General features: G+C 42.4%; 1 protein-coding gene across 1 annotated transcript; it reads left to right on the top strand.

The window, feature by feature from the left end:
• The first annotated feature begins 807 nt into the window (after positions 1-807).
• RNF125 (ring finger protein 125) lies at positions 808-18,480 on the top strand. Its single transcript, XM_084620576.1, is given in 8 exon segments — positions 808-870; positions 873-932; positions 934-1,133; positions 10,476-10,629; positions 12,916-13,010; positions 13,544-13,634; positions 16,410-16,517; positions 17,582-18,480. Coding segments are annotated over 8 exon segments (849 nt in total). The 5' UTR covers positions 808-822; the 3' UTR covers positions 17,675-18,480.
• Positions 18,481-19,493: the final 1,013 nt, after the last annotated feature.

The following is a 19,493-nucleotide window of genomic DNA, read 5'->3' as shown; positions in this document are numbered from 1 at the left end:
TCAAAAACAGACTCCAACCAGAAACTGCTGAGCTTGAATTAATATGCAAACTAGATACCATTAACCTGGGTTTGAATAGAGACTAGGAGTGGCTGGGTCATTACACATATTGAATCTATTTCCTTATGTTAAGTATCCTCACACCTTCTTGTCAACTGTCTAAATGGGCCATCTTGATTATCACTATAAAAGTTTTTTTCTCCTGCTGATAATAGCTCATCTTAATATAGCCTCTTACAATTTGTATGGCAACTTCCATGTTCTCTGTATATATATATATATATATATCTTCTTACTATATGTGTCATTCTATGCATCCGATGAAGTGGGCTGTAGCCCATGAAAGCTTACGCTCTAATAAATTTGTTAGTCTCTAACATGCCACCAGTACTCCTCTTCTTTTTGTGGATACAGACTAACAGGGCTGCTACTCTAAACCTCCAAATATAAAGGCAGAGGCTGAAGGAAGTTGAACACTCATTGAGTTAGTGCCCCCTAGTTAGTTTGGGGTTGTGTTGGTGTCTGTGCTACCATGGACAATCGTGTCGCCGTCTGAACTCTTGCCAATGAAAAGAACCAGCATCTTCTTTGGCGTGGTGGGCAGGGAGGAAGAGGGACATAATTAAACAGCCAGAGCCAAAAAGGGAAGGCCGGCGCCAGGCCTCTTGTGTGCAGCTAAACTTCGGTGAGGGGGTGGATCGTGGACGCTAATCTCTGCTACGGTGCTTGTTTTAGCATCTGCGGGGCCTGCGCCGCCGTGTCCCCCTCCCCAGAGCCACACCAGCCTCCCAGTGGCTTCGTCTGACTCGAGTTGCGGAGAGGATGAGGGGGGAGGGCCGGGGCCGGCCCCCTCCCGCCCCCGCCCCATTGTACTGCGAGCGACACAGGGAAACAGCAAAACCAGCAGCCCGGCAGGACTGTCCGGCGGCCTCGCCGCCCGCGACCCGCAGCCGCTTGCCTCGCGCGATGGGCTCCCTGCTCAGCAGCGACAGCCGGGGCGCTGGCGCCGCTGCCCCTCGGTGCGCGCGGGGTCTGGGGGGAGCTCCTGAGCAGCAGCCGCGGGTCCCGTCCTTTGACTGCTCCATCTGCCTGGAGGTGCTGCACCAGCCCGTGAGGACCCAGTGCGGCCACGTGTAAGCGCCGCCGTTTTGTGTCTGGCTCTAGCCGGGCAGAGTGGGTTCCTCCCAGCCCGGGGAAGGGGTTGGGGGTACTGGAGACTTCCTCCCAACGAACCACCCCCACGCCCCTTGTTGGTTTTGGCTGAAGCCCGTCTTCTTCTGCGCGAAAGATTGCCAAGAAAGGAGCAGGTCTTGGCGTAACTCAGTTGAGCCTCAGGGTGTTACACCAGGACGAACTTGGCCCCAAAGAGTGTAAACAAACTGGGGTTTTTTTAGGAAGGAGAATTGGGCTAGTTTAGGATCAAAGCCAATATTCTGTTTTTCAGCAGCGCCAAAGGTTAAAACAAAAAAGTGAGGTTTTGTCTCTAAAACGATTTAAACCCCCACCCCCCAAAGAGCTGGTTAACCTGGACTTTAAGGCAAGTGAGCTGGAGATCAGATGAACAAGGGACGCTGGGGTTGGAGATCCGGTTTTCTGTACCCAGGCCATCTGTACTAGCAATTTACTGTTTCCAAAGGGGGGTGATACCTTTGGGTGGAAAGGTGTGTTAAAAGTGGGAAGGATTATTGTTACTTTTTATCATTGTTATTCTACAGTCTATTCTTAACGTTTTTGGTAGAAAAAAGTCTCCAGGGAATTTGTCATCAATCAGTAACCCAGGCACATGCTAAGGTTTCAGTTCAGTTTCAGTGTCTAGCAGTTGTGTGATCAGCTACCTGGTGTGTTAGCTCGTTTTGGGCCTTTTCTATACTAGGATTTTTCTGACCTGTAATTTTCAGTGTGCAGCTCCACTAGAGTTGGTACTGGGGGAGAATGTGGGTGGCGTAAACCAGGTTCAAACAAGCTGAGGCATTTTTAACAGCATGTCAGATCAGGGTCAGATAGTATAGTGGTAAAAATGCCTGAGCCGTGCCTGTGTTACAGCCTCTGTTAATGCTACCTGTTGGAAATTGTGGGCCCAAAAGATTCCTACTGCAAACACAGCCAAAAAGTTGCTGTGTGTATTTGTCTCTCCTGGCTGAGCCAAGCACACAAATGCTATTAGTAGGATTTTTACACTTGAGGCAGCCAGGAAAACAAGCAGACCTTGAAACTAGGAAATCATGCCAGTCTGCACAAATACTTATTTATTCTGCCAAAGTTGGTAACAAAAAGCTTTGTTTAAACCGTGCTTGTGTTTGGAACTCCAAAAGAAGTTTCCTTTTGATTCAATAATTTAAATGGGAAAATTCTTTTCCAGAAGCACAGGAAAAAAAAAAAAAAAGATTTGGGGCCTAATGCAAGAGTCTTTGCGCAGGTGAATTTCCAGTACACTAGTAACACACGAGAGGAAGGGCTGAAGGATAAGACTCAAATTTTTTGACTAAAGATTTAATATTTGGCCAGAGGTGAGTTTTTAATGCGGAGCAAGAAATACAAACCCAGAAAAAGCTCTATGAATTAGCTCAGAAACAAACACTATGAATGAAGTAGTCAAGTAATAAAAACCTAACATAACCTATGGCCAAACATTTCCTCTTTAAAGGAAGGTTTCCGAGTAGCAGCCGTGTTAGTCTGTATCTGCAAAAAAAAGTGGCACCTTAGAGACTAACCAATTTATTTGAGCATAAGCTTTCGTGAGCTACAGCTCACTTCATCGGATGCATGTAGTGAAAAATACAGTGGGGAGATTTTATATACACAGAGTCTCTGTGACTCAAGTCCTGCGCCTAAATCAAGTTCTGACCAAAATGAAAACCCCTTAATTTCAAACTGCTGCTGCTTTTAACTCAAGTTGACTGGCCTAGTAGCGGGTACAGGCTAAAGCTCAACTTAGTACAACTCATCACACTACGCAGGCTAAGTCTACTCATTTTATGCCACTGTCCTCCCAATACCTTCCTACAATTCCTCTCCATGTGCCCCTGAAAGACAAGTTCTTGCACAAGATTTCAATCAGTCAATCAATCATCCAGAAACTATTTGGAGAGCAGAGGAATAGGGCCCTCAACAAGATTCAAGGACAACATCCTGAGAAGCTCAGCGTTTATTTCTTCTACCCCCATCCTGGCTGTTTTGTGGTATTTATGTATTTACATTTGTATTGACCAAATAAAACTGGAGAGCAAACTGTTTTAATAGTAGGACTCAGCTGTAGAGTAGTTTATGTTATAGCCTGAAATGTATCCAGACTGCTTCCTGGTTAGTCAGTAGAGGGAAGAAGTCACTGCCTAGTAACAGAATATTATCTTGTACACAATAAATTCTTGTGTTTCCATCTGTCCTGATATGCTATATCACCCTTCCCCAATGGTGATTTGATAGGTAGGGTGGACAAAGGACAAACCGGTCTTATACCATGTGACATTAACAGGGGCGGGCCCCTGACAACTCACCTGAACCATGATCACGGATGTTTATAGAAGACTATTAAACCCTGTCTAAAATACAAAAGTAATCCAGATTAAAACCTGGCTGTGAAACATGGCTGAGGTCAAATCATGTTAGAACATGGTTTATTCTTGGATAGAAAACATGTTAGGCCTGATGTACCACTCCCTGGTGCTTTGTGTAGTTGTTTACACCTGGCAAAGTAGGTGCAAAATGTCACCACCAGCCTGAGAATTCTGATTTGGTAGTATTCCACCTACTTTGCCTAGGTGTAAATTACTGTACAAGGGGCAAGGCAGTGGAGATTCAGAACCACTACAACTATTTACATTTTGGACATTTTCCAAAGATTTCCCAGTGTTGCTAACACCAGCTGAGCTCCAGCACCGTTAGCAACATTTAGAGCCCTAGGTCCAAATTCTTAGGACCAGTGTTACTGCACCGGGAAAGAAAAAAAAAACATATTATAATACAATTTTCGTGCATTCATATTCAAATGTGGTGGGTTTTTTAGTGCAGCTAGGTCCTTAGACCTTTTTAAATGTATAGTTTGAGTAAAGGACATTTATGAAAAACTCATTGTTCTCAGCCAATTTTTACATACTGCAGACCCATTGATTAGATTGCTATGATAATAATCTTTTTACTAGGGAAATATAAACTTCTGGTAATATGAGACACAATTTTTTTTCCAGCTTGTAATGGGATATTTACTCTGCCAGTAACTATGCTGCTTTGGATTATTGACCACAGGTCCATTGACTCCCTAGATAAGTTTGTCTCCTAACAGAGGCACACCTAGATTGCTAGTTTAAAAACGTATATATTTATCTGGATTAAGTATTGGTTGAAATGCAGTATCTGGACCTGCGAGTGATGGTTTAGCACATTCTGGATCAAAAAGGGAAATTTGAGGAAGCTATGTTTGTTGCCCATTTTGTGCAATATACAGACTATGTTTCCTCACTGCATTTTTGGCTTTCAAACACATTGAAGGAGGAGAAAATGGAAAAATTAAGGTAAAAATTAAGTGAAAATATCAAAATTTATTGCTTCAGTTCTCATTTCAGCAAGCCTAGACAAAACATCAGTAAAAGCTTTCAGCATGCTCACAGCATGATCTCAGAGAATCATGTGGACACTCTCTCTGGCAGTCTGCCATTTGTCAAGCATGTCCACAGAGAAATCTGATAACAGTTTTTGTGCACCTGCTGTTGAGAGCTTCACAGTGTAATTTCCATAGTCCTGACTTCATCCCATCACATCCTTGACAGCTTCGCTAATCTTAACAAACCAAATCCTGGTGTCTCTCATGTTAGTAGTAAGTCTCCTACTGACTTTAATGAGAAGAGGATTTAGTCCAGACTACCTGCTATTTTCAAACCTTATTTAACGTAATGAGGGTGGCAGGCCCTACCCCCACAATTTTTTTTTAAGAATCTGCTTAAGACTTTTCTTTGGTAACTCCACAACACAGCAAACAGGAGATCAAGAGTGAGCTCTCAAAACTGGAGACTCTCATACAAAACCAACCTTCCACACAAACTTCCACGTGGCTGGACATTACAAAAACGAGACAAGCTATTTACAACACACACTTCTCTACAGAGGAAAAAGGACAGTGAACTATCAAAACTCCTACATGCCACAGGGGGCTACAACAGTAATACACTTAACTCACCCAACAATATTGTTAATCTATCCAACCACACACTGAGCCCGGCAGAAGAGTCTGTCCTATCTCAGGGATTCTCTTTCTGCCCCATCACCCCCACGCACATGATACAGTTCTGCGGTGATCTGGAAGCCTACTTTCACCGTCTCCGACACAAGGAATATTTTCAACACACCACTGAACAGTGCACTGACCCACAGGAACCCTCCTACCAGCACTACAAGAAGAAGAACTCTGCGTGGACTCCTTCTGACGGTCGAAATAACAGACTGGACTTCTACATAGAGTGCTTCCGCAGATGTGCACAGGCTGAAATTGTGAACAAACAGTATCACTTGCCCCATAATCTCAGCCATACAGAACGCAACGCCATCCATAGCCTCAGAAACAACTCTGACATTATAATCAAAGGGGCTGACAAAGGAGGTGCTGTAGTCATCATGAACAGGTCGGATTATGAACAGGAGGCTGCCAGGCAACTCTCCAATACCACATTCTACAGGTCACTATCCTCTGATCCCCACTATCCTCTGATCCCTCTGAGGAGTACCAAAAGAAATGACACCATCTGCTCAAGAAGCTCCCTGCTATAGCACAGGAACAAATCTCCATAAACCTGGAAATCCTGGACACCCCATCATTTTGGGCATTGGCACTCTTACAGCAGGATTATCTGGCTATTTGGACTCTCTCCTCAGACCTACACTACCAGCACTCCTAGCTATCTTTGAGATATTTCCTGAGGAAACTACAATGCACTGGTGATCTTCCTGAAAACACCATCCTGGCCACCATGGATGTAGAAGCTCTTTACACCAATATTCCACACAAGGATGGACTACAAGCTGTCAGGAACAGTATCCCTGATGAGGCCCCGGCACACCTTTGTGACTTTGTCCTCACCCACAACCATTTCACATTTGGGGACAACTTATACCTTCAAGTCAGCGGCATTGCTATGGGTACCCTCATGGCCCCACAGTATGCCAACCTTTTTATGGCTGACTTAGAACAACTCATCCTCAGCTCTCATCCCCTAGCACCCCTCCTCTACTTGCGCTACATTGATGACATCTTCATCATATGGACCCATGGGAAAGAGGCCCTTGAAGAATTCCACCTGTATTTCAACAATTTCAACCCCACCACCAACCTCAGCCTGGACCAGTCCACACAAGAGATCCACTTCCTGGACATTACAGTGCAAATAAGTGATGGTCACATAAACACCACCCTATACCGGAAATCTACTGACCGCTATACTTACCTACATGTCTCCTGCTTCCATCCAGGACACACCACACAATCCATTGTCTACAACAGAGGTGGGCAAACGACCGTCCTGCCCGGCCCCCAAGCTCCTGGCCTGGGAGGCTAGCCCCCGGCCCCTCCCCTGCTGTTCCTCCTCCCCTGCAGGAATGCCGCCGCGCGGGCAGCGCTCTGGGCGGTGGGGCTGCCTGCTCATGCAGGGCAGCACAGCAGCATGTCTGGCTCCAGCTGGAAGCGGCGGCCAGACGTGCTGCTCGGAGCGGCGTGGTAAGGGGGCCGGGGTCAGGGGGTTGGATAAGGGGTAGGGAGTCCCAGGGGGCAGTCAGGGGACAGGGAGCAGGGGGAAATTGGATGGGGTGGAGGTTCAGGGGGTGGTGTTCAGGGGACAGGGAACGGGACGGTTGGATAGGGCAGAGGTTCTGGGAGGGCAGTCAGGGGATGGGGAGCAGGGAGAGTTAGAGGGGGGGTTAGAGAGGGGGTGGGGTCCTGGGGGGCAGTTAGGGGCAGGGGTCCTAGGAGGGGGTGTCTGGGGACAAGGAGCAGGGGGGGTTGGATGGGTCAGGGGTTTTGAGGGGGGCAGGCAGGAGGCAGGAAGTGGCAGGGGGCAGATGGGGGTGGGTGCCAGGCTGTTTGGGGAGGCACAGCCTTCCCTACCCAGCCCTCCATACAGTTTCGCACCCCGATATGGCCCTCAGGCCAAAAAGTTTTTCCCACCCCTACTCTACAGCCAAACCCTAAGATACAACCGCATTTGCTCCAATCCCTCAGACAGAGACAAACACCTACAAGATCTTTATCAAGCATTCTGAAAACTACAATACCCACCTGGGGAAGTGAGGAAACAGATTGACAGAGCGAGATGGGTACCCAGAAGTCACCTACTACAGGACAGGCCCAACAAGGAAAATAACAGAACACCACTGGCCATCACGTACAGCCCCCAGCTAAAACCTCTCCAGCACATCATCAACGATCTACAACCTCTCCTGGAATGTGATCCCTCGCTCTCACAGATCTTGGGAGACAGGCCAGTCCTCGCTTACAGACAGCCCCCCAACCTGAAGCAAATACTCACCAGCAACTACACACCACAGAAACACTAACCCAGGAACCAATCCCTGTAACAAACCTGGTTGCCTACTCTGTCCCCATATCTACTCTAGCAACACCATCAGAGGACCCAACCACATCAGCCACACCATCAGGTGTCATTCATCTGCACATCTACTAATGTGATATATGCCATCATGTGTCAGCAATGCCGCTCTACCACATACATTGGCCAAACCAGACGGTCTCTACTTAAAAGAATAAATGGACACAAATCAGACATCAGGCATGGTAACATACAAAAGCCAGTAGGAGAATGCTTCAATCTCTCTGGACATTCAATAACAGATTTAAAAGTAGCCATCCTTCAACAAAAAAAACCTTCAAAAACAGACTTCAAAGAGAAACTGCAGAGCTACAAGTCATTTGCAAACTTAACACTATTAATTTGGGCTTGAATAGGGGCCAGGAGTGGCTGGCTCACTACAAAAGCAATTTTCCCTCTCTTGGTATTGACACCTCCTCATCAATTATTGGGAGTGGACCACATCCACCTTAACTGAATTGGCCTTGTCAACACTGGTTCTCCACTTAGAATCATAGAAGATTAGGGTTGGAAGAGACCTCAGGAGGTCATCTAGTCCAACCCCCTGCTCAAAGCAGGACCAACACCAACTAAATCATCTCAGCCAGGGCTTTGTCAAGCCGGGCCTTAAAAACCTCTAAGGATGTAAGGTAACTCCCTTCTCTTCATGTGCCAGTATTTTTATGCCTGTATCTGTAATTTTCACTGCATGCATCTGAAGAAGTGCGGTTTTTTACCCACGAAAGCTTATGTCAAAATAAATCTGTTAGTCTTTAAGGTGCCACCGGACTCCTCGTTGTTTTTGTGGATACAGACTAACACAGCTACCCCTCTGATACTCTGCAACACCACACCTCTATACCAATATATATTAATATTCTGCCTTAAAAGATACCTCCAAAGCCAATTCTATCACATTTCCAATAAGACTGGTGTTTGACTGGATAATTCTTCCAGCTCCTTATACCACTCTCTTTCTAACTTTCCCAGTTTGTAGGCTCCAGTTTAATCTTGGGGTAAACACAATCCTGAGATGACTGAACTGCCTGCTGTGTTGTGAATCCATTTTTTCTCTCTTGAACAGGTCCAGAAAGAGGGTATTCCCACACCAGCCCCTATTCTTGGGCCGTTAGGGCTCAAATTAAGGGCTATGCCCCCCGATCCCTCCCGCTACTTACGGTGCACCAGCCAAGCAGACTGGACCATATCCAGCTGCTCTGTTTGAAACGATAGCCAGAGATCATAACTACATACTCCTGCTCCAAACAGGGCATATTCGTAGCCTTATGTTCCACAGTGATGTGTGTTCTATCACCCTGCGAGGATGAGGAACCCCAGTTAGCCAACCTTTACTCCACCTAGGTCTGCCAGAGATAATGGCAATTAATGCCCCTGACTCCTGTCCCCTCTGCGATGAGATGGAATCCTTGGCACATGCCCACCTCCAATGTGCAAGATTGCACCCACTCTTTTGGCTCCTCCAGAACCTCCTGCTGAGTTTCTGTTTGCACTTTACTCCACATCTATTCTGCTATGCACTCCCTATCTGTGACCCCAAGAAGTCATGTGACTTGCTAGTCAACCTCCTCCTAGCACCATGATGGCCATACCTCAGTCAAGGAGGAGGACACTCAACGGAGAGGTTCTCTGCAATAGTAGAGCCTACTTCCATTTCCTTGTCATTTCACTGGTCTGGGCAGAGTGTCTCTGGGCAGCATCCACTTACTCCTTGGACTCCTTTATGAAGCAGTGGGATGCTGTCTAGGGTTCTCTGCTTGGTGTCCCCATCTGGAACCCTTGTTTTGAACTTTTGACCCCAATTCCTATTCATGTTTTATCATTTGTTGTCTCATGGAATCTTGTTTTCTGAGTTCTGTGGCCCCTCCCTCAATTGAGGAGGTGGGCCTCTTGTCTAGGTGGACTTGGGCCCACCCTCCCAAAATTCAGATTAGCCCTCAAACCTTCCTCACGTCCCAATCCACCCCTATATCCCTCTTGCATTTCTACTGAATACCATACTCTTAGATATACTGTGATTTATCCCGTTGAAATTCAAAAGCATCTAATTGCCTCCATAGTTCATTGTGCATTTGTGATCTTATAGCCACTTCATTTACATAAAGTAACCTAAGCATTATCTTCCTGTCCAGGTTTTTAAGTAATTTACATAAATGTTAAAAAGGGTTGCAGACAAGTTAACCCCTTGTTATCCTGAACCCTTCACTATTTTTATTTTAGCCTAGATTCTACTGTCTGAATAAACCTCCCCTACTCTCATTCCTTCAAAAGTATTACAGCTTCTGCCATAATTTACTTGTATTCACAATAGCAAGTGCAGGAGAAATCTGCCAAACAAACCTACAGCTTATTGTTTTGAAGCCAAATATACAGCCCTTAAATACTTTTAGAGAACACACAAGCGCACAGTGATGCTGCAAAGCAGGGTTATTGTGGGTTTATATTCAGACCAGGGCTCTGACATTCTACCAACCCCCCAGGCAAATTATTCCTGCCAGAGGCAGCATTAATATGTGGGACATGGGCTGATCAGGTCAAGGGGCAACATGCTAAATTGTGGCATTTTTACTGCCTGCACCTACAGGAGTCACCCTTGCTACCATCAGTGTTGCTGTACTAATGGAACATTATGGATAAAAATTTTCCTATTGTAGAAACTCCAATGACCTGTACATTACTTTATCAACAAAGTTATAGAGTAGGATGCTACAAGCAAACAACACACCTATTAACTGACCAGATCTGCCATAGAAACTGATCATCATGCCATATTATATTAGTGATGACATATATACACACACACCCCCAACTGGAATGTCACCATAATTATGATTTATTTGTACTGCTTTAATGGAAAGTGTTTATATTTGTTTTAATTTCTTTATGCAGATTCTGTCACTCCTGTATTGTTACAAGTTTAAGGAATAATACATGGACATGTCCTTATTGCCGGTCTTATCTTCCTTCTGAAGGAATTCCAGCTACTGATATTGCCAAGAAGATGAAAACTGTATACCAAAACTGCACAGAGTGTGACACACAGGTTTGCAAGTCTAACGTTCATTACTGATTAACTCTAAAGATATTCTGTGCACAAGAAATTATAAGATTAAGGCCTCTTTTCTAGGCTGTGTCTACAGTTAAACTGCTACAGCAGCACACTGCAGTTGGTGCTTCAGCGTAGCCATACACTGCAGCAATAAGAGGGGTTCTCCCAGCACTGTCATTGATCCACCTCCCCAAGACACGGTAGCTAGGTCAAGGGAAATGTTTTGCCATTGACCTAGTGCTGTCACCACTGGGGCTCAGGTCCCTTGAACTACAAGTCACACCCGGGTGTGGATTTTCACACCCTTGAACAATGTAGCTGGATTGACCTAATTTTTTAGCATAGACCAGGCCTCAGGGCAAGCAGAATATTTTGCTGTAGCAATGCCAGTCAATTTCCTCATGTAAACAAACTCTAAAATAAACTCAGTCAGACCAATTGGACCTACTTATCCCAGGGCCAGATTTGCCAGGGTTGAGTCTCCACTACCTTAGACTGTGGCCTTATTTAGACTAGGGAAAAAGTGCTTTTCTAAATTGAGTGAGCTCAGCTGCAAGAACCTACACTATAACAACCTGCTAGAATCAAACTAAAGGTGTTAAATTGCATCTACATTAGTGTTACTGGTGTTTTCCGTCAAGTTAAAATACCTCAATTGAGCTAACAACTGGAAAAAAAACCCACACCTTTTTTTCTTAATTTAGGCAAGGCGCTTGTGTTATCATTTACCCCTGTGCAAAGTTGCTTGTAAAATGTTACCATTGTGCACATGTGTAAATCACTAAACAAATTGCAAAGCAGTAGAGAATTAGGCCCATCATTTCTAACTTTGCAGGGTCGAGCAAGAGAATGAATTAGCAGGTCTGGACAAGGAAGACAGTTGATTCGTACTTTACTCATATACATTAATTTGAAAGTTCATACAAAACCAAAACATTTTGTCACTTTGTTCACAACCTTTCACTGCATACTTGTCCCCTTTTCATTCTGCATAATGAATACCCCATCCTGTTTTGATTTTAAGTATAGGCCAGAACAGCAACTCCTTCCTCATTCTTCTTTCTCAGTGTCTTACTTCCTTTTATCTTATCAGCTGCAAAATAAAACCTACTAATTCTTCTATATCAGCTGTAAGATGAACATATTGGAGCGGAATGCCAGAATGAAGGGATGAATTTAGGAAGTGCCTTTGTTATCTGATTAGTTAGATTACAAACAGCATCAGAAACATATCAGGAATGTTATATAATAGTGTGACTTTTATTTTTTATTTTCACCTTGTGTTTTGTATTTCAGAAAACTGTATTTCACTGGTAATGGATAGTTTAAGGCAGTGCCTTAATACTACTACATGTGCATTTTTGTAGTTTTTTTTATTTGAGACAGAGGCAACAGAAAATGTCATTGATATGTCAAGGAGTACAAGGCTCTTGTTGTTTTTCTTTGTAAAAAATACGTAAAGGGCCTGGTTCACATGATTTACTGTAACATGGTCGTGAAGTAAAGTGAATGGGCCAGATCTCAGTTACATCCGTGTAAGACCCAAATCCCAGTCCCAATGAAGCCAATGAGAGTGTTGCTATTGACTTCGTCAGTACTAGGATTTGGCCCTCAGTCTAGTAAAAGTATCGTGGATTTTAGTAGAGTCAGTCCAGATTTGCACCAGTGTAATGGAGAGGAATGTGATCAAATAGGTCTTTTTACCTGCATAAGACCTGGTGGGTAGGACCCACTGTCTCCAACACTTCATTTCACGATCTAAAATGTTAGTCTGAAAACCAGGACAAAAGTCTCAAACTGCTAGATATCTAGTTCTAATTAATTTTACACTCAAAAACATGCACTTTTTTGATAGATAATATTTTGAAATAATCTGCTCAGTCAGTAAGATCTTATAACTCCTGAGAAGTTGGGCTAATAATAGAAATTATGATATATTCTTAATGAAAATGCTACCACTCTAATGAAAATAGCTCTCAAGCAAACTGGCCTCTAAGTTTTCAGACTTGGTTTACAATAGGTTGATATAGCTATGGTGCTCAGAGGGGTGAAAAATCCAAGGAAAGGGAAAAACCCCTTCCATCGCTATAGTCTGCATCTACACTACAGGGTTATAGCAGCATGGCTACAACATCATAGCTGTGTTACTGTAGTGCAGATAATGTAAACCTGGCCTCAGAATGGCAAAGATAATAAGCTATGCTAAGTGAACAAGACCACCAGGTATATGACATGTCTGTTGGGCTAAAGAATAACAGGTTGCTTCTTAATATTGCCTAGGTATGTCTGAGTGAAATGAGAGTTCATTTAAGGACTTGTGAGCAATATATAGAAAAATATGGACCTCTACAAGAGCTTGGAGACACAGCAACGAGGTACCGCCCTTTGATGATCATAATGTGACCACTGTTCTATTGAGTTTACTGTATATTGGTGTTGGGATAAAATAGTACAAAGTACAGCTGGTCAAACAATTACAAAAAGAAAAAAGGTCAAAGTTTGGAAGTTGTTTCCATTTCACAGGGTTTGACATGTAGCCATTTTCTGTTTTTTACAATTTGTCACTTTTTTATCAAAATGGTCATCAGTTTTTTTGTCTATTGAAACCCAGTAATAATGATTTTGAGAATGTTCTCAATAAGAAACAATATGAAATGTGACACTTTTCAAAAATAAAAAAAAATCAAGTTCACAGCTTTTTCATTAACGTTTTTATTTTTGAAAAAAGGCCATTTTTTATCACATTCTTCTTTGAAAAATTTCAACCATTGTATAGCATACTGCTAAGAATCAGCATTTTTAAATATTTAGGGTAAAATCCTCATTACTTTTTGGAAAACAAAATCTACCTGTGTTTTTTATAAACAAAGAAAGTCATTCATAATCATGCCATCTTTGTAATTCCCAGATATGCCTGTCCATTTTGCCAGTGTGAGTTGCATGAAGATGATCTAATGGACCATTGTCTCACTTATCATAGAACAGAAAGGAGAGCAGTGGTAACTATCTTTCAGTCAGTTATATGTACAAATGTGTACTTTATTGAACTTACATATTAAACTGATTGATCCTGTTTGGCTGCAGATACTAGGAGACATGATAACAGGTGGAAAAAAAGCATGAATTACAAACTTGGCTTGGATGACACAGTAATTACAAAAATAAGTGGCCTGCACCCAATCTGTACCAGTGATTCCACCACAGCTAGCGTTGCTAGAAAAGAGTATCAAAAGTTCTATACTAGAAATACACCCATATGTCATGATGGCTCCAAAGGAGAGTTTATAGTTAGCCCTTTGGACTAATGACATGCATTTTCAAAATGCCATGCCACCAACAGTTTTACTAGATTCAGTGATTCTTCCACTTTTAAAATTCTGTATTCATCATTTCTCTCCACGGACCCAACATCAGCTCCTAACCTCCTATACTCCACTTTCTGTGCAGTATTTTCTGTCTATCTTGATAGTCCTCTTGCCTAGCACAAAACGATCTATGGATCATTATTTGAGAACTACTCCAGTGATTCATAAGAGCTACAAAGGACACACAGGACAAGGACAAATTATTACAGTTGTACAAACAAAACTACATAGAATGGCCCCAAGCCTAGGGCTCCATGAGGCATAAGGGTCTGACTGTGGGGATCAAATTACAGGATTAAGACCTGTATATAGGCCTGATCTTGACAAGTTCTGTGCACGACTCTCACTGATTTCACTGGGAGTTGAATTTGCTTAAGACCTGATCCTGAGGGATGCCAAGTCAAAAAGTTAACAAATTGAATGACTGATATATGACACAACTATCCCTCATCACTAATAAAACAAAGGACAACACTCTCTTCTCCCTTGTGGAGCAGGTTAGTTCTCAATCTGCTTAACTACTATCAGATTGATGTTAACGTTTTGGTAGGTCTGTGTACATCACGGGTGGGCAAACTTTTTGGCCCAAGGGCCACATCTGGGTATGGAAATTATATGGCAGGCCATGAATGCTTACAGTTCCTGGCTAATGAGAGCTCCGAGGGGCGGCACTTGGGGCAGGGGCAGCATGCGGAGTCCTCTGGCTGCCCCTACACATAGGAACAGGAGTGGGACATGCTGCTGCTTCTGGAAGCTGTGCAGAGCCCCAGCATGCCCGGAGCAGGGCAAGTCCTGAACCCCGCTCCCCATTGGGAGCTCGAGGGCCAGATTAAAATGTCTAAAGGGCCGGATGTGGCCCCCGGGCCGTAGTTTGCCCACCCCTCGTGTATATAGTATTGGGAGTACAAATTAAGGAAAGAACAAATAAGGTTACAGTTGAACATTGGGTTCACCATTAAGAGTTACTACCCTAGCAGATCATATTTTGCCAAATTTTAGTTGTGTGGTTTTAAATTAGGTTCAGCATTTATTTGTTCAAGTCTGCTGATTGTTCAGCAGATATAGAAGCCAACCTGGTAATTGCCAAACAAAAATGTTACATTTTTTAGCATAAATATGTTTATTTATAGTACTTAGAGCAAATGTGTAAGCAGTAGCTGTGTGCAGTTATGGGGCAGAATAAGGCCTTTACAACTTAGTTAACCCTCTTGTGTTAAAAGGTCTCACTCCACAATTAAACAAGTTTATCCCTTATACACCAGTAAATAATATACATTACACAGCATTTCATTAAAATGGTGTAACACCTTCCTTGAAAACCTCACACAAATATACAAACTATAGTTTAATTTAAATAATGTTTAGATTATAGAACAAAACCCCAAAAGAGTCAAGAAATTCCTCTATGTCACATTGAGGTCATAGCAACATGACCTATAAATGTGACTAACTGGTACAGCAAGAGCATAGACACTGCTCATTGCATAATTTGTTACCAGAATCCTGCCACATAGCAAAGGGTTCTCCAGGGCAGGTTGGGGAAACACTCCATAGGGCAGTGGTTGCAGCTAGAAGACTGGCCTCTCCCCTTAATCTTGAAACCCTAGAAGTGTAGGACTGGAAGGGACCTCAGTAGGTCATCTAGTCCAGTCCCCTGCATTCAAGGCAGGACTAAGTAATAACTAGAACATCCACCCTCCATGGGATGTATTGTGTGGGTTGGCACATTAGATATCTGTTTCTGAGAGTGCTCAGTTGAGGTTCATGGAGAGATTCTGGTCTGCTGTTTCTACCTCCTCTTTCATACCAGAAGAGCACAGAGCACGATTTAGCTCTAAAAGTATCAGTCAATAAGTTAGCCTTTTAAACATGCTATTCAAATGCTGTTTTAATGTGTACTAATATTTTTATGATATGATTTGAAGTAAATGTTGCAACAATTACAATGGTTAGCTATATTGCAGAGGACCAAAATTTATGAAGGAACTAAAATCTCCTTCCAAAACAATGAAGGCATTTTTGTTTTAAGTAGCACAGTAAACCACCACATATTTTCAGTGGAAAAGTAAATCATGTGGCACATAGGTTGGGAGCACAACAAATAACTTTTCATTTTACAGTCTTGGGTTAGCCGGTAGCAGGGAAGGAGTTAAGCATGAGATGAGGGCAGACAGACACCCCCATGGGATCACTGAACAGAAAACGCGCAACTGGGATTAACCTAACTTTACTGCTGGACTGCAGGTATATTGTGTTTGGCAGTAAATATATTTATGTCACTCAAAGAAAGCCATTTAGCTATTACTGTTCCAGATATTTCACATTTCTCTCCCCTTAACACTGATAATATTTCCTTCTGCAACGTCTTTGTAATGAAAACTCAATATTGATAGTTTTTCCCGTTTACAGTACTGTCCAATTTGTCGTTTAATACCTGGTGAAAATCCAAGCTATTTTAGCAGGAATTTTATAAGGCACCTTCAACTCAGACACACATTCTACCATGAAGACTACATAGTGAGTAAATAATATAATCATTTTTATAAGCTACTGTCCTGACTTCTTTACATATCTCCCTCTGTACCTCTGACAATCAATATGTCATATGAGGGTATGCATTAAATTGTCAGAATGTCATGCTTAGGATACGTTGTGAGGTTATGAAGAAGTAATAGATATTAGTGGGGGCAACAGACTCTAGTGGTAAGAACGCAAGACTGAGAGTTGGGAGACGTGGATTCTATTCCCATTTCTGCTGCTAAGTCATGGTGTAACCTTTGGCAAACACTTAACCTCTCTCTGTTCCTCAACTTACCCCACTGGCTTCAATGGATTGAGCTATTAAACAACAGCTACTTACACTCTCCTAACTTGATAAAATTTAGACTATACATAACAAGAGTTGAAACACTATTAAAAATATCAAAAACATTTTTTCAGTGGTTTCCTTTATCGCCCTGACTGACATTCATCCAGACATCATACTGAAAAAAAGAGATGAATCCAATACTTTCTAAAGTGAGGGCAAACCCCTGAGGAAGTGGTGCCAGACTTGAGAAAACCACATGTGCCATCAATAAAATGTTAATCTATACTACATGCATATAAGAGTAATACACCTGGGTTGGATAATATTTTATTGATGGCTCATGTATTTTTTTTTATCTTGTTTGCCACAGAGTGCTGAGATACGCAACATTTTGTTATTTGTATATATAATTACATAATATGCATCTGTGTGTCTGGGGCCTGTAATAAATACCTTAGGAGTTACTGGTGTTTGCATATCATATTTTACTTGTCAGTCTCTTCTGGCATTCTTCCTTTTATAATTAAATTTGTTTCATAGTAAAGATTTCACCCACGATAAATTGTCAATGCTTAAAACTGAGTAGTATAATGTAAGTCCCCAATCCTGCAAACTACTTATGTATGTGCTTAACTTTAAGCATGCATATAGTTCCACTGAAATCAATGTTTTGTTGGGTCATGGTCTAATCAAGCTCTCAAGAATAGAAATAGCTTGTTAAAATGGTAATTGTTTTTATCTGCCTAAATATCTTTTTCTTTTCTTATTCCAGGATATAAACATAGTAGAAGAAGCCCTTATTGAAAACGTTCTACACCAGTCATTTTTAGAATATGTGCATGTGAATCATCCAAACAGCACATAATTCTACTGAAAAGGGTGGGATAGATGTTCAACAGATTACGTTGTTCATTCAGATTCAGTTTTTACAGTTACTGGGACGTTGTCAGATTTTAGACTTAAACAGGTTGATTGAAAAAATAGTTTTGTTTTTAAATTAAATTCCAACTCCATCAGACAAAAATGTAAAAGATCACGCTGCCATATTGCTGTTTTTGAACACCTAAAATGCAGTAATCACTGTCTGCCTGTACTACCTTATTCCTCATTGACAAACACCATTATCTTTATACAAAGGGAAAGCAATGACTGGAGCAGAGAGCAGCTTGTGCTCGCACATTCCATGAGCAGGCCACAGTCGCCATGATACTGCTGATGATGTTGCAATGCTTGGGCCAGACAGCAAACAAGGCACAGCCATTTTTGGATTCTGTAGCCTATCAGACTGGGCGGGGAGGGAGCTCAGGGCTTCTGCCGTGCACCAGGGTGGTGGGGCTAGGGTCTTCTCTGCCCAGCAGGGATGGGGTCTCAGGACATCAGCAGGTGCCTCCTGTGGAGAAGGAGCCCCAGCAGTAGCACCCTGGCTCTCAAACTACTGAAGATTGTCGTATGCGGCTCGGAGGCTCATTACGTTTGGCCACCCCTGCTCTACAGTGACCAGAAGATAGGGATATAGCCTTGTTTCAAAACGTACCTCCAACAGAGAAGTAAGCACACAAACTTCTTTGTGTAATTCCACACATTTTCATTGTTGAGATTTCATTTCACAAATACGTTTTATCATGAGGAATAAAAAGTTGGCAGGGCCATTGATTTAATCTAAAAAAATAGTCTGATTTAAAACGTTTTCCTTCAAATAAATGTTCTTCATAAACCTCTGCTGTCTGATTTCTTTTTACATGTTGTCTATGTCAGTGGCAAAAATGACATGAGATTTACAAGGTTGGTGCCACGCTATATATTGCTCTATGGCATACTACTTGTCAACATCAAGGTCACAGCTTTATTAAAGGATTAAGATTTACAACAACATTAACAACATGAACACCTTCACATAAACCTCCCTATAGTTTACTTCTCTGAGGTCAACAGCCCGATTTCTTCCCCTTCCAGAAGCTGCTTACCAATAATTACTGCAGTCTACTGAATAAAGTTCAAATGGACCAGCACTTTCTTTTTATTATATTTTGCTCTTTCTATAGTACTCTTTACAAACAGTAATTAATTCAGCTTCATAAAATCCCTATGAAGTAGGTAAAAATTATTACCTATTTACAGATGTGGAAACTAAGGCACAAGAGAAGTTAAGTGTCTTGCTTAAAGCAACACAAGAAAGCTGCAGCAGAACATGAAATACCACAGGTCTCCCTGACTCCCAGTCATGTGCTTTAACCACAAGGCCATGATGACTCAACCTGTGCTGGATTTGAACAGGATTTGTAAGATTCACCCCTTTTCCAATCCTGAAAACCAAAGTGTGGAAAAACTGTGTCCTGTCTACACTGCAGCTTCTATCACTAGTAGCATCAGGGAAGCTGCATCAATGCAAAAATAAAAAAAGGCTTCAAATTTTCCCAGTGTGCAGAGCTGGAAACAGAACTCAGGAGTCAAATCACTGTCACGTAATCATCAGAAATAAAACACTAATCATTACAATCATTTTGTCTGAGGAAACATGCAGTAATTATAATAATGAAATCTCTATTTAGCTGGTATTAGCATATTACAGAGTCAGCCTCTTTACAACACCCAAGTCATGTTTCTGGTGATTTTAGTAAACTGAATGAAAGTACTGACTGCTCATATTTATCAAACCAGGTGTGTACATCAAACATTAATATTAA

Source organism: Lepidochelys olivacea, assembly GCF_965140295.1.
Source record: "Lepidochelys olivacea isolate rLepOli2 genome assembly, chromosome: 2".
Lineage (NCBI taxonomy): Eukaryota > Metazoa > Chordata > Testudines > Cheloniidae > Lepidochelys > Lepidochelys olivacea.
This window is presented reverse-complemented; position numbering and strand designations above follow the sequence as displayed.